The sequence below is a fragment of the Bacillus rossius genome, chromosome 7 (assembly GCF_032445375.1).
Source record: "Bacillus rossius redtenbacheri isolate Brsri chromosome 7, Brsri_v3, whole genome shotgun sequence".
Classification (NCBI taxonomy): Eukaryota; Metazoa; Arthropoda; class Insecta; order Phasmatodea; family Bacillidae; genus Bacillus; species Bacillus rossius.
In genome coordinates, this window is record NC_086335.1 from 34,856,334 (window position 1) to 34,872,425 (window position 16,092).

Below are 16,092 nucleotides of genomic sequence, written 5' to 3' on the forward strand. Positions count from 1 at the left end.
ATTCAATTTTTTGCAACTGATTTTAAATAAATTCGAAATATAATATCAAACGGTTTATAAACTATTTTTTATCTACTACATAATTGCTTATTTAATGGTTTGTATGAACTTAAAGGAAAATTTTTCAGTCAGCTCTAACGTGTGCTGAGAGAAAAAAATGTTTTATGTAACTTTTGTATGGAAACTCTTTGTTGTTTAACTAGCTAATGACCGGCATGCGTTGCAATGCGCCTCAATCAATTTTTTTTTTGTAATTTGTTTGAAGTAGGTACACGTGTAGAAAGCATATCTATATCTCTCTATCGCTCTAAGTATATTTCTATACATCTCTATCTCTCTATGTATCTCTATCTACATATATATCTACCTGTCTACCTCTCTTTATCTTTACCTATCTCTAATTCAATCTCTTTCTCTCTCTCTCTCTCTCTCTCTCTCTCTATATATATATATATATATATATATATATATATAGTTACGAACGTGAGCAGGGCCGCGGCTCGTGCAGGTTCGGAGCTGGCTGGCGGCCCCGCACGGCCACTGATGTCACGTGGCCGCCGCAACGTGAGACGTGCCGCGCGCGCCTGGTAGATTACAAGGGTCGTCTCTTCCCCCCTCCTTCCCTCCGCTCCCAGCGTGACGCTCTGCCTCGGCGCCGTAACCTGACACCTTGCAGTTGGGGAGTTCCGTGGGGCGTCGCACGAGCTACCGACGCGTCTCGATAATTCTGGCGTCGGGTCGTCGGCGCGGAATGACGCGACTGGCCCCAGCCGCTCTCGTGAATTCTAGAAGTGGCGTCTGGGCCTATATAAGCCCAGGACACCGGCCTCCGAGAGTTCAGTTCCGGGGCGATAGTCTGGGTGTTAGTGCCGCGGGTGCAGTGGAGTTCCTGGGCGAGGATTTCCTCGGCGAGCGAGTTTCTCGGCGATAGTTAGAAGGCAATAGTGCCGCGGGTGCGGTGAGAGTCCCGAGCGAAGTTCCGAGCGAAGCTTCGAGCGGACCCTCGACGAAGGGAAGTGCGACGGCGGCGGCGGAGTGCGGCGACGGAGATCCACGAGGGGTGCTGCGGCGAGAGTTGCGCCAGAGGTGTGGCCCAGCGAGGTGTGCGGTGTGTAAAAACCGAGTGACGGGGGAATAAACATTTTTAAGTGTAATTGATTTTTCGGCATTTCTAGAATATTATTTGTTAGTGATGTAAATATTGGCAATCAATAAAACTGTAGTGATAGAATCTTTAATTGGGCTATCCATTCACGAACCCAGTAGTTTTCCCACGACGATTATTATTTAATTTTTAATAATAAGCGTAACAATATGTATACCTCTATGTCTCGATACCTCCATCAACATATAAATCTACGTCTATATATTTTACCTCTCGCTATATTTCTACATAAATATCCTTCTATACCTCCTTATATCTTTCTATATATACATATATATGTCATTCTATAGCAATGGAAATATTGAAAATCGATGTTTTATCTATCTATAATGTTATCTATCTTTTTACCTGTCACAGGTTTGACATAACATAGGTTTTGTCAAAAGACCAAAGCAATCGGTGAGAACTTTCGGGAATTTAAGATTTTGAACGATTGAACATTTAAGTACATTTTAATTTACATATATGTATAATTCATTAAACAATAATAATTATATTTTACGCAGACTATAGAAAACCTACGTTACACGAAGCTTTAGAAAAAAAAAAGAAATGGCTGTTAAATGCTATTCGTAGGGGCAGGCATTTTTCGCGAAAAAAATCTGAACGCATGTTAGACTGCAATAAGGTATATACGCACCAGCGGTTACTTCCTTGTGATTGATGGCCGTCTGCGAGAGAAGTCGTTTCGTTTTTTGACCGAGCCACTCATGACGCGTTTGCTTCTGCAACAAATTACTGTGATTGGTGTTGTAACAGTCGACATGTACCTAAAAGAAACTCACCCAATCAAGAAACACAGACGATGCTACAGTGTTTTGACTTTCAGCTAGTCTCGGAATCTTTTCGCGAAATATGCATGCCCATAGCTATTCGCAATCAGACAAATGCTGAGCAGCCAACAGCCCTGCGAGCAGCCGGGCGGGTGGTGAACCCACCAATCACGGCACTTGGCCGTGACGCATGGCCGGGGGCGCAGGCTGCCCGCGGTCCATGCTGGGACGAGCGCGGTGCTCCTGCCCGGGTCGGCGAGATCACATCCGTCATGCATCGGCCCCCGAGATTTAGTGGCGGGTTTGCGACGCTACCCTCAAGTAATGCCGGTGCAACACTTCACCTTGAAATGCAAGTGCACGTGAGATCATTACATGGGCTCGGTTAATTATACTCGACAATTAATTATATGAATACATTAAAAATTAACATCTAGATGACTGATTCTTGAGCAATCCTGAAAAAAAAAATCCTCATAAATATATACTTTAGTTGCAAGAAAATCTTCTACTCCAGACATTTCTGCCACTAATGACTTCTATTCAACAAACACAGCTCGCATTAACAGTTCATCTGACACTACTCCGTGGAAAATAGTAAAAATTCTATCGTACTTATATATGTAGAGGATAATGAGCCAGAACATAACCGAAAACTTCTTAGGCTGCAGGTTCATCACGAAAATTTAGATTGAAAACATATTAAAATTTATGGAATGTGGGGCTTCTCAAGTATATTGTGTACGCCTTTGAAGTTGGAGTTGAATAAAAAAAAATGTTACAAATAACAGAGAAATTGTTTTACATGCGCGTGTCTCACCTCGAAGTCCAGCAGGCCGCGGCAGACGAGGAACAGGCAGCAGCCGAAGAACAGGAAGGTCCACACGTTGCGGACGTCCGCCAGCGAGGTGACGAGCGGCACGGAGCCCATCTGCCAGTCGTGGCTCAGCGTCACCGGACACAGCAGCAGCCAGCAGTTGAACGCGGCCAGGTAGCAGAACGTCAGGAACCTGTTAGGCGATCCACCCGTCACTTAGAACACGGATACACACCACTTAGAACTGCCATAACTTAAAAATAAAAAAGCAACATAGAACAGCCATGAGATACAAAAATCTTTACTTAGAACTGAAATAACTTCAAAAAGCAACTTACAATAGGCATGACTTAAAAAATCATCACGCGAACTTGCAACCACTTTCTGTCCTGTCTGTTTTATTGGCAAGCGTGCGTGGCAATTGCAGAAATTAACACGGAAAACTATTTAAAACTACAAAATAAAGTAACCTGACTATTAGAATTAATAGAATTAAAATAAAGTTAAAAAAATTACAATAACTTAATATTAAAACAAAATAATGAAGGCGATCTTAACTCGGGTTGCCAAACTATGGGGAAGTTACCAGGTAACTGGTAACGAGAACAATCACAACTTTGAACTGTCATAATTTAAAAAAGCATCTTAGAACAGGCGTTGCTTGGAAAATTCTATGTGTGGTTTGTTGGTTGGTTATGACAACACCTTATAACATAGAAACACGTTAACTCAGAAGCACACAACGCCGAACTGCATAACTACTAACTATCCCAAGTTAAAAACCTTTAACTTAGAACTGGTATTACGTATAAAATGCGCTCTTGTGTGTTTATAAGTTGTGAGTTGCTAAGATACGAAGCATCTCGCGAGGAAGGGACGTAATGATTGGACCATGAAGGTCGTTAGCCTCTGGATTCGCTGATTTCAGGCATGCTCGGGCAAGGCATAAAATACAAATGTTTACTATTTCCAAATAGTAAAGATGTGTCCTTTGCCGTTATAGCCTTAGCCAAAGGATCCTTTAATTTCAACGCTGCATTCAGTGAGAAACTGGACGTGAAGAGATGTCCTAATTTTTTTTAGTCCCTGAAACAACCTTATGAATCAACAAAGAAATTATTAATTGACAGTTATTTCTAAGCTCTTAAAAATTATTAACACTTGATTTTCAATTTTTACACGTTAAAGTTAACATTTAACAGTAAATAGTTGAATTGAAAAGGTTGTAAAAAGCTGCTGGTTGATGAAACAAAATATTATCGTTATATTTTCAATAAAATATAGCGCTAAAATATTATGCTAAAAGGCCACAAGGATGCATGAAAGGACGGGAACGACTCGTCCTTTCACGAACTGCTGCATCGGAGATTCTGCAATGAACCTAGCAGATATTCGGAATTATCAACAAAAATTGCCGACGTCCTTTGAGGTACAATTTTAAGGGCCTTCTATAGGCTTCAGTGTACTTTAGGAACCTAGCAACTATTCGAAATGTTCAACAAAAATTTCTGACATCCTTTGAAATGCAATTTTTTATGGTCATTTAGGCTACAGGGTACTTTAGGAACATAGAAATTATTCGGAATGTTAAAAACAATTTGTCAACATCCTTTGAGATACAAATATTTATGGTCCTTTAAGCTACGTGGTACTTTAGGAACCTAGCAGCTATTCGAAATGTTCGACAAAAATTGCTGACATCCTTTGAGATCCAAAGGTCCTTTAGGGTACAGTGTCCTTTAGGAACCTAAAAACTATAATTGTCAACAAAATTTGCCTATATCTTTTCAGATACAAATGTTTATGATCTTTTTGGCTACATGGTCCTTTAAGGAGGTGTTCAATGACAAAAATGGTCTATATAATGTAACTCGCCTTAGATTTGACAAGTCTCAAACTCATTAGAGATGTTCTACGTATCCTTCTACAGTAAACAATTTTTGTAAACGTCACGTGGTTGTCGGTTTTGTAAACAAACCTTATGTGATTTTAAGCAAGTGGCAGTTGGTAAATGGGTACCACTGGTGTACTCACTTTGAACACATTCAAATTTGCGGCAAGTTACAACGACGCAGAATGTATCATGTAAGCGAACAATGCACCGCGCTTTATGTCCTAAGCAGGTAAACAGGATCATGGAGAATGTTTGCTGAGATTCTAAAATGTAATTAGAAAGTAAGTATTGAATAAATATACACGTTTGGCATCTTAAAATGTTCAGAAAAGTTTACAGTTTTATATAAGCTTAGTGTACTTAAAATATGGGTGTCATTTCAACTCTGGTAGTGTCAAGACAGTATTTCATAATAAATTTGTTAGTAAAATTACTTAAAAAGCTAGGTTGTCCTAAATAAAAAAATCAATCAAGAAAATTAAAACAAACTTACAAATACAATTAAAACTATATGTATATGAAAAATTATTTCAAGTGTAAAAAAAGTTGTAATTTAAAACATAAAATTTGCGTTAAGTGATTTAACGTAGCCTAAAATAAAAACAAAAAAATTATATTATTACAGATTAACTTCATAAAAAAGGGACAAAATACGTATTTAATATTTTTCCCAAATCTATAATTGCAGATACCGTAAAACTTGTGTTGTTGCATTTTTTTTTATTATAAAAACTGACATTTTATCAATCTATATTTATAACTCTTAATTCCACGTCTTATGAATCGTGTCCACAGTTACAGTTTCAATATCTGCAGCGACCCTCTCTTTGAGGTGCTGCTTGTTCAACGGTTATCTTCTCAGCGTACAACATTTTTTGTTGCAACTTATCCCCGCTGGCGAGAGTAAGGTGCGGTGTGACCTCGTGTGAAGGCAAGGCTTAAAATACCGCGTATGCGGGTAGTGGGTCTCGTGCGTTATGGCGGAGTAAACGGGGTAGCCTCCCGCTTCCCCCACACGAGGCGTTTCAAGCCTCGCCGTCACACACTAGCAGACAAGACATTTAAAATAAAGCAAGGAGGCGCCAATATGAGTTCTTGCACCGGGTGGAAACTATTCTGGTTACGTCCCTGATCATCAGCGCTAAAATGGCGTCCACATCGAAGAGCAGTAAGCTAAGTCTAAAACTTTAAACTTTTTTGTAAATTTTTAGATACCAAACGTGTGTATATATATATATATATATATATATATATATATATATTGAATACTAATTTTTGAAGTTAAACTTCTTTAGGCGCGTTATGAAAAATCGATGAGAGTGAATTTTAACAGCGCGCGCACAGTGCAACAAAATTTTCAGAGGATAAAAAAAAGGCTACATACGAAGAAAAGGCTACATACAAATAAAAATTACAAATATGCTTTTAAATCTTATACTTCAGTGATTGATATTGAATGCTGGTCCATTTCACTAAAAACGTTTATTTATTTGGAATATTAGTGATATAAATTGTGTTTATAAACTTTTTTCAAATGTATTTATTAGTAAAATTTTAAGTAAAAAAATATTTTTTCATTATAACATATTATAATTTTTTATTATATAATTAAAACAAATACATTAGAATAAACATTCACCATTTTTTATTTTCATTATTGATTAAATTTTATGTCTATTATTTTACAAAATAAAATATTCAATTTTATAAAAATGTTTCTATTAATATTCGTAATTGACAATATATTTAATGTTGTTAATATGATTGCATTTATACTTTACAAACCGTATATATATTGTCACTGTCGGCCTTTTATTATTTTATATCTATTAATTCTTTGCATGCAAAATTAATGTTGTTTTTTTTTTATAACTCGAAGTAAGTATAACTACTAACGCGCGTAAATAAGTACTCGCATTTTTTTTTTGTTATAGTTTAGAATCAACGGCAGTTTGGTCGTGCGGCAGCATTTCCGTCTGGTAGACGAGGGGTCGTGGGATTTAACTCCAGCCGTCTGCACTAGGAGTGTTTTTCTTCCGAATTGGTATCCAACCACCGTCTCCCTCTCCCCCTCCCCGTTCACCCTCTTCAGGCGAATGCTGGTCAGTGATTGGCTCCGAGCTGTCGACCAGCACTGTCGCGTTGGACGGGCAGCGGTGCCGGAGCTGCTTCCACCGGGCAGCCATCTTTTCACAGACGAGAGAGCCAAACGCCCGATCGTGCATCTTCGGTTGTTTTTTTTGGTCATTGTAAATAAATATGGCGGTGTTGATAAAAGGATTCTAATGGTCAATTAGGTTAGGTTAGCTACATTATAAATACTTAAAAACATTTTGGACGGTTGATTTGGTTAGGATAGCTACATTAAAGATACGGGAAAAAAACATGAACTTTGGGGAACTTCGGGTTTTGGCTCTCTCGTCTGTGAAAAGAAGGCTGCTCGCTTCCACCCGTCTGCAGATATGTGACCCGCCAGGCATGGGCTCGAGCCAAAAATCATTTAATCTTCACCTAATAAAGATCGCAGGCTTTCGTAGCCATTGTCTGAAGCAGCTTGGCTCCTGAGTTGTAGCCGCGTCCAAGGCGAATATATCACCCAACGTTTCGGTCGACACTGCATTCGCCATCACCAGGGTAGAGTTACGTACAGCTACCGGCAGACGTCTGTGCATGCCTGGGCGGGGGGAAGCGGGGTAACGAATGCGAGAGGGGAAGAGATGCGCGCGCAGGTCAGATTAGTCTATCAGCTGTTTTACAAACATTAGCCACCCATAGTTTAGTCGCGTGGAAGGCTATGGAGGGTAAAAGACGGTCACAGCGTTACGGGAAAGTTATTCACAGCAGTGAACGTGTAATTATAAAGTCGGTGATTCAGTGTTGCGATGAAGAGGCTAAAAAAGGCTGTCTTCTGGAGCCACTTCAAAGGGCAACAGCAAGAGCTGCGAAATATACCGGAGTTAGTGAAAGAGCCATATGCAGTATGCGTAAAGCCATCAGAGAACGTCCAAACGACCCCAGGGAAAAGCAGGTATTGTGAATATAATATTTAAAACAAGCGAGAAATTTTACTTTGATCTAAAACAGGTCGTTGTCAATATACACTGTTTAAACACGAATATTTAAAAAGGCATTAATTAATGTCATTGCTGCAATGATTCGCTGCCAAATTTTCTGAATAATTTAGCTTGTATTTTCACTACAAAATGCAGTTATTACGAGCAATGTTGTTAATAGTTTCATTTGGAAAGTATTTTATGTTAGCGTGATTTTGTATGCTTATTTTTGTTACTTTAACATATTAAAAATTAAGATAAATATCTCCATTTTTACTTCGTAAGATACGTTTTTCACAACTGCATTGATTTAAGTTTGATGATAATTATTTTATTGTTGCATTTGGCATAATTGTAAGTAGAGAATAATTTTATTTGCAGGCCCAAAACGAAAGGCTGCATTGAGCTGGACAGTTTCGACAAGAGAGTTATACGAGACACAATAGAGGAATTCTATACCACGAAAAAGATTGTTCCAACAATAGGTAAACTAATGCCTGTTTTACATGAGAAAATTGAATGGCAGTGGAGTGAGAGATCACTGAGAAGAATCCTTCACGACATGGGATTTGTGTGGAAGAAGTGTCAGAAGAAACGTTCTTTACTCATTGAACGTAGTGACATTGTGATGTGGCGTTCGAAATATCTTACGGAAATGAGGCAATTAAGAAAAGAAGACCACAAAATATTTTACTTGGATGAATCGTGGATTGATACAAACTTGACCATGAATAAGTGCTGGCAGAAAACCGACTCTGTGAAAGGTATTTTGACGCCGGGAAATGCGTCGAACAGATTAATAATTGTGCACATTGGTTCCGCGAATGGTTTTCTGGACAATGCTCTTTTGGTTTTTAAAGCCGGTGCTGCAAGTGGCGATTACCACGGGCAAATGAATGCGGAAAATTTTGAAAAATGGTTAGTAGAAAAAGTTATTCCTAATTTACCACCTGCTTCGGTAATTGTTATGGACAATGCCCCGTACCATTCAAAACAGCAAGACAAGTGCCCATCAAATTACGCAACAAAAAATGACATTATTGAGTGGTTTAACCGGAAAGGCATAACATGTGACTCAAGCATGCGTAAAGTTACGCTACTTGACTTGTTGGCTCAACACAGGCCAAAAGAAAAGATATTTCGAGTGGATAAACTTTTTAAACAACATGGCCACAGAGTACTTCGTTTGCCACCGTATATGTGTGATCTCAATGCTATTGAGCTGGCTTGGGCAAAAATAAAACAGCATGTTCGCGAGCGGAACGTATCTGGAGAATTGTCATTGCAAGCTCTCCTGAAGTTAACTACAGACGCAGTTGAAAATGTAAGTAAAGATGACTGGGAAGGCTACGTGAGACACGTTGAGGAAATAGAAGATTATTATTGGAAGAAGGACTGTGTACTGGAAATTGCACTGGATGAATTTGTTATTCATCTTGGTGAAGAAAGCACTGACGATGACTTGTCCATAGAGGCTTTGGTAGTGACGATTGTTGTAGTGCCGGTTCACCATTAGCAAAACCGCTTTAACAATGGTTTGCAATGTGCAAAAAAACCTTCTATAAATTATGTTTGTATTTATATTGTGAATTATAGTAAACGATTATGTAATGTCTAATACTAAAATTTTTAAGTGAACATCAATGTTAGTCTTCTGTCTACAGCTAATTATTTGCACGTTTTTACTATACTCTTTCTTAAATGTAAATTTTCTTTACGTGTGTGTTAAATGTTGGCACATATAATTTGTAAGTATTATATGTATATTTCAGTCAGTTTAGTATTTGTACTAAGTTTTGATTAGTTTCGTGGTTGTACTCTATCAAAACCATTTGAAAACATTTTAGAGTGGAAATTTTGTGTTTGCATGATTTTATAGATTTATTCGTACCTACAAGTTGTATTAATATTGGTGGGAAAGTTAATCTGTACCCACCGACTGTTCACATATTGTATTGTTTATGTTAAGAAAAAAATGTATGCATGTGTTTTATTGTTCATAACCGTAATTCTTACATTTCGTTTGATTGTATCCGGACAATACAAACTTTCCCATATGAGTAATAGTTCTTTTTTACGAAATGGTAAAGTTATGCTTATTGTACACTATTTGTGTGTATACACTTAACGAAAAATTATATAACTAATATTACACACAACAATACTACTGTTATATGTTGTAGCTAACAAATACCCCCGTGTTCCGTACTGTTATCTAATGTTTACTGTTGTTACAAAGAGCAAATGTTTTTAGGCCCGCGCGTATACCGCCGGGACGTACCGTTGTTGCCCGGCTAGTGACCGCGCCGCGCCGTGACGAACTTCAGGCAAGCAAGCAGGAGGGGACTCGCGTGCACAGACGTCTGCCGGTAGCAGTACTTACAGGGCAGAGGTACCTGCAATGTCGACCGAAACGTCGGTGATATATGCGCATCGGACGCGGCTGCAACCCATAAGCCAAGCTACTAATCTTCACCTGTTTGTAGCAAAGGATTTCAATTAAAAATTTTGCTCTTTTTACGATTACTTCTACAATAGACCGCTACACATGCCAAATATATTTTTCTGTAACTGCTCTACGTTTCTAGAGAAGACTACCTGAGTCAAACATAATTCAAAATTACCGTTCGATGTACAAGAATGCATTATTCAGTTTCTTACTGATCTTCCACCCTCAGGTTTAGCTGTGGCGTAAGTGATGTGTGTGTTTGAATGTGTGTGAATGTGTGTGAATAGTGTTAAATATTATGAGAAGAAATATTAGTTTATTTAGGGTGGTTGATGTATTTTGTTAGTTGTATAAAATGATATACAACAACACACGTTATACTATAGCTATAATTATAGTATTAGGAAAATATAAAATATTTTTTCTTTCTTTTTTATAATTGTAGTCTGTAGTCGTGCCAACTATTTATATATAGGCCTATATATATTTTATTTTTAATATCTCACCGGCTACGTTAAATAACTATTACCATATTTTATGTTTTTAATTATAATTAAGTTTTGCAATTGCCAGTAAATTTTCTTTTAGTTAGTATTTTATTTGTAAATTTGTTTAAATTTTATTGGTCACTTTTTATTTAGGTTAACTTAGTTCTGTAAAACAGTAACGTGGTTAAGTGGGAATAAAGGTAGCACGCCTTGAATTCGCCACATAAAACAAGCCAAAAGGAATAAATAATTACTTATAAATGCTATCAATATTGTATGGTGTACATTCAGGACAATTTACGGGTGGTTACCGCCATTCACAGGACTTATAGCTTACATCAGTTGGAGCTTACTATGTCACATAAATTTGGGTCTCATTCCCATTATTACTCGGAGAGATTCGACGAACTGGAAATGCCTTACATTGAAAAGCTTACTGCGTATGAAGATGGATGGAGGACATTGTTTACCAAAAGACCTCACAAACACATATCAAGCATGCCGCTACAGATGTCAGCCGTGTACAGTCACGTGCAGCAACACGTGTGGTACAAGAGCGTGCGACCAAGTGCATGCACTGTCAAGAAATTACAGTAAATTTACGGACTTTCTAACGTACAATTCAACTCATTATAACCTAAGAGTTCTACGTAATTTCTAATAACTGAACTTTCTTACAATTTACGCCGTATTTCGATTTCCGAGTTGTATGTTTCGTTCTAATCAAAGGTAGACACACACGTTGGCAAAATTAAAGTTAAGTTCACCAGTATTTGTTAATTTTTTGTTGTTGATATATCAATAATTTTCTTTTGGATTCATGTTAAAAGTTAGTGAACTCAAGTGTCCGTTCCTTTACGAAGAAAGCATTAAATTTACGAAGATCCCAGGATAATTTGTAATCAGCGTTCTTCGTAAACTGAAATTAAAACAGATTTAACTTATACATAAATATATTGGAAAGTCTATTCTACTGTGAACGATACAGTATATGCATATATATCACTCTGTTCACCCCAGAATGGGTTAGGAATTTTTCATCATTTTTAAAATGTTTCCAAATACTCGGTAACTAATGCGAACAAACCTACATTTTAACAAATATTTTTATGCGTCTGATGTAAGTTTAAATCCATAAAAGTATGTGAATTATATATAGTTAATATCAAATGGTTAGAAAGTGCATGAGTGGCCTCAGGCTTGAATCTCGGCCGGAGTATCGCATTTGCAATGACGCTATTGCAGCCTTTGATCACGCAGCGCACGGGAGTGTTCTCAATGAGCATTCACAACACACATCAAAGCCTGCCAGAGCCCCACCTCACTAACTATTTCACTTTACTACAGCGTTCCCCAGTGAAAGCGCGTCTGTGATTTAGTGTCGCCATATAATCGCAACGCATATAAGCATATATAAGCATATAAGTGAAACGAAATTCAATGACATTTCTCGGTCCTCGTGAGTAACTTCCTAACATATTATTTCGATGATCATTGTTACTTTTTTTTAATTATTTATTGTATTAACCAGCTTCAGACTCAGAGATACAACAGTTTTATAACGTGTCTATATTATTTTCTTGTTAATTTTAATTTTTTCGTTTTACCATCGAACATTTTTTTTTATTTCTATAAGCAGGGTTTCTTTACTAATTTTTTTTTTTTTTACTAATTTACGATCACCCCAGCGGTTTGTCTAAGTCTTTATTATTACCATGCGCCTTGTCCTCATTCACTATGAGAGGCCTTTGGGACCCAGACACCGGGGTTCGGCAGTCGAACTCCACAGAAGGTTTCAGTTTAAGCCCATGGGCCATTTCTGGTCCTAGACAGGCAATTGAGGATGCCGTGAGGCGGGGTTACGCCCGGCAGAGTCCTCTTTAGTTAAATAAGACGCAGCTATGACCAGAGGTCGAAGATGCCCATCTCAGCAGAGCCACCAGCACAGAGGTGCCACGAGGAGGCAGAAGACTGCCACTGGTGCGGAGAGGCCACGTATTCGCTTCCATGCAGAACATGTTGGATAATGTCTCGGATAGCCAGAGCCGACAACAGCTCCGACACCCCGAGCGACAACCGCCTTCCTTCCCCGCGGGGGTCCGGTGGAAGGGGCGGCAGTCACGTGACCGCAGGGCTGCTTGCGCCGGCGAGCCCGCCGCTGCTTGACCGCGGCGGGAGATAAATGAGTGCTCCGGGGAGACGTGAGGGGTTTGGGGGGGGGGGGGGAGAGGAGGCGGGGAGCCACTTTGGAGAGCAGACCGAGGGCAAAGTGTTGCGGGAGTGGCTGCGGGCGAAGCTTTTACCCACCTCTCCTCCCCCAATCACGGCACAGAACCCAGAAGCAAGTGATGCGGAGTGACGGCGGATCGCGCGTGGGCCGCCCACATCGACTGTAAGGGTGCCCACGAGAGAGAGACAGAGATAACATAGAGAAAGAGAGAGGAAGAAGAGAGGGGGAGAAAGATATATAAATATGTATTTAGGAAAGAAAAAAAGATTAAGATTGATGAAGCGAAATCACTTCCAATGACATCCCCCAGATAATGAGTTTAGCTAGCGGTGAGCTGGCAGAGAGACGTTATTCAAACTTTATTTGCGAGATTGACGGTATCAGGCTTGTTTCAAGCTTAAACAATGATGACCACGTCGAGAGAAACGCACTCGCAAGCTTTCGATAATTTTGAATGGGGCTACAGATAAGTAAACTTGTAAATGACCAACCTGAATGCAAGCTTGAATCCTCACATGTCGCGTGGAGACTACCAAGCTCGACTCAAGATGCAGGCTTGTGGTCGCAGGCTTGTTGCTAGATTAACGTGCTATCACGGGTTACTCCTCAAGCATGGTTAGGCTGGAGCTTCTCTTATCGACGCAAACTCTTAAAATAATGACATCTTGGGTTTTGCGTAAATACCTGGCGTTGTTAGTAAATCGGTTGAATTGATGAAAGAAGATGAGACGAAAATCAAACATGCTTGCGCGTGTGTTTGCATACACACAAATATAAATATAAATATATATACACGCATTTAAGTATAACGAAAGACTCAAATATAGAGAATGAGTTATGATTCGACCAAAAAAACGTTGGCTGCAGATTCATAAAGATAAAAAAAGTTGAAATTCTCAACACTATTTAAGGTCTTAATTGCTTCTCAAGTTCTGTACCTATACGTCTTCGAAGTTGAAGCTGAAAAACAATTTCATTGTAAAAAATAGAGAAAGTATTGAAGATGAAACACTTAGCGCACATATTATGTTAATTTGAATCACTTTTTTATAACCACCGTAAAATTTGTGGCTGTAGAAAAATTATTTCATTCAAATAATTGGGGGCTGTATGTAACACGTCAAAACTATATATAAAAATAAATGTGGTACTCCGAATGGTTATAGAAAATTATTTAATTAAACATAATCCAGACGCTCAGTGTTCAATCTGAAATATTTTCTCTATTATTTACAATAAAAAATTTTAACCTCAACTTCACGTATTTTTTTTGTAAAAAATTAATTGCACGTCCAAAATGGTTGAAATTTCAGGTTGTACATTACAAAGCATAAGCAAACACATCATCCAATTTTTGTTGACAAGTGCTGCAATCTTCATGTTGAGGTCGGAAACTTTTCAGACAACCCATTTAGATCGAATAACTGACCGAGATGTTTAAGGTTGAAGCCGAAACGACTAATTATGTGGTTGTTAATGTATCCGATAAAGGGTAACATGCATTGTGTGAATAGGGAAATGGCAAGCTATGGCTGCAATTGATGAGTTCCTCTTTTCCATAACATTTTTACTTAGCTTATTGGGCCCTCGTAAAACCTGCATGGACACAGTAAATAATCTTGGATCACTCATGCATAGTGCAAATATGGACTGCATTAAGCAAACAGGATATGTATACTTACATACTGGCCAAGAAATATGTTTTATTAATTACTGATGAAAGCCATTAGCTCTTCTACAATGAATGAAGAGGTTTATTATCATTCTTATAATGATTTGCACGAATTTTAAATTGCAGTATTAAAATTTTTTTGAATTTAACTTTTTTCTGAACGTGTATTCAGGCAAATTGAATGTTAATAGTATATGACATATGCATTGTATATTTGTAAATATATTTGTTTTACATAAATAATCAATGCTTAATACAATAAAACACGCATCAAGTTAAAACCAAAAACCAAGAGAGTTGCTAGCAGCAGAAAGTTGAATAGAATATACACCCCTGCAAGCAGTAGCTCGTATATAAAGGATAAAAATAATTTCCGCACAAGTGAAATGGCGAGGTGAATCTCTTTGATAGAGGAGTTCTCGGTCGTTGATTGGCTGCGCGTGGCCTGCGGGTAACAGCACGATATAGTCGGTTTCATGTAACTTGTCTCCGATTGGACAATTCTCAAAATAAGTACCCGTTTTAACGATTCCTCAACGGTCATTAGCAAAGCAAAATGACATGATGTTAGTTCACAAATACTGTTGCAGAAAAGCGGTTGGCGGAATGATACATAGACCATTAGTACTTATTTCAGAGAACCGTCTTATTTGAGACAAGTTACATGACACCGATGGTAATGTTTTGGACATATGCCATTGAAGTTTATCACTGTTTGTCATGGGTAAAATTGAATAATGCTGAATTAGAAATAAAAATGGAATTATAAACCCACAAAGAACAAGCCTAAATCAGATTATGTCGAACAGATGTACCTAATGATGAAAATAAACAGTATTATGGACAACACAACGTCGACAGCACAGACGAAAACATTCAAACTTAAAATATCAGACAGCACAAGAATTCCGTGGGAGGAATGAAGTCATGAAAAACTAACAGCACATACGAACACAGCGGGCTAACGACGACGAAACAGTTTCAACAAGCACAGTAAATGCCAACCGACAACAAACCTGGGCAACGCAGCAAATATACGAACACAACGATGAAAATAAACAAGTTAAGTTAATGGATAACACAACGACGACAGCACCGACAAACAAGGTAGGTTTCATATTACAAAAAATATTTTTTTTTCCACATGACAAGCAGTGCAAAACAGCAATGGCGTATTTGCAAAAATTGTATGAAATCAAAATTCCCCATTACATTAATCATTAAAATAACGGATTATACAAGTACAATACAATTCCTTATCGCGAGCATACTCAGTGGCGGTACACGCGAAAAAAACAACATTTCGTCGCAAGTCGAGGTGTAACAAGAAGGTGCGGAAATTCTTATACACAAGCAAGAAGTCCGTGAGTACTGGACTTTAAGAGGAACACCTAGTCGGGGGTTTAGTTATGTTAATGAGGGGAGATGATAGGTAAGTGTGACGCTCGTTGGTGTTTCTAGCACGGCATCGCCTTTAAACGCAAGGCTGTAGACTGGCGCGCAGTCTTCTCGTCGTGTGATACGGCAAACTGTTATATTTGAGCAGTGACC

At 38.4% G+C, this 16,092-nt stretch overlaps 1 protein-coding gene across 1 annotated transcript in view; it reads right to left on the reverse strand.

Annotated features, from left to right (window-relative positions):
• Positions 1-16,092, reverse strand: part of LOC134534530 (protein O-mannosyl-transferase TMTC1-like) — a 489,863-nt gene that overhangs the window by 189,277 nt on the left and 284,494 nt on the right. The window contains exon 7 of the mRNA XM_063373013.1: positions 2,759-2,948. Coding sequence (XP_063229083.1) covers positions 2,759-2,948 — 190 coding nt within the window. The remainder of the gene's footprint in view (positions 1-2,758; positions 2,949-16,092) is intronic.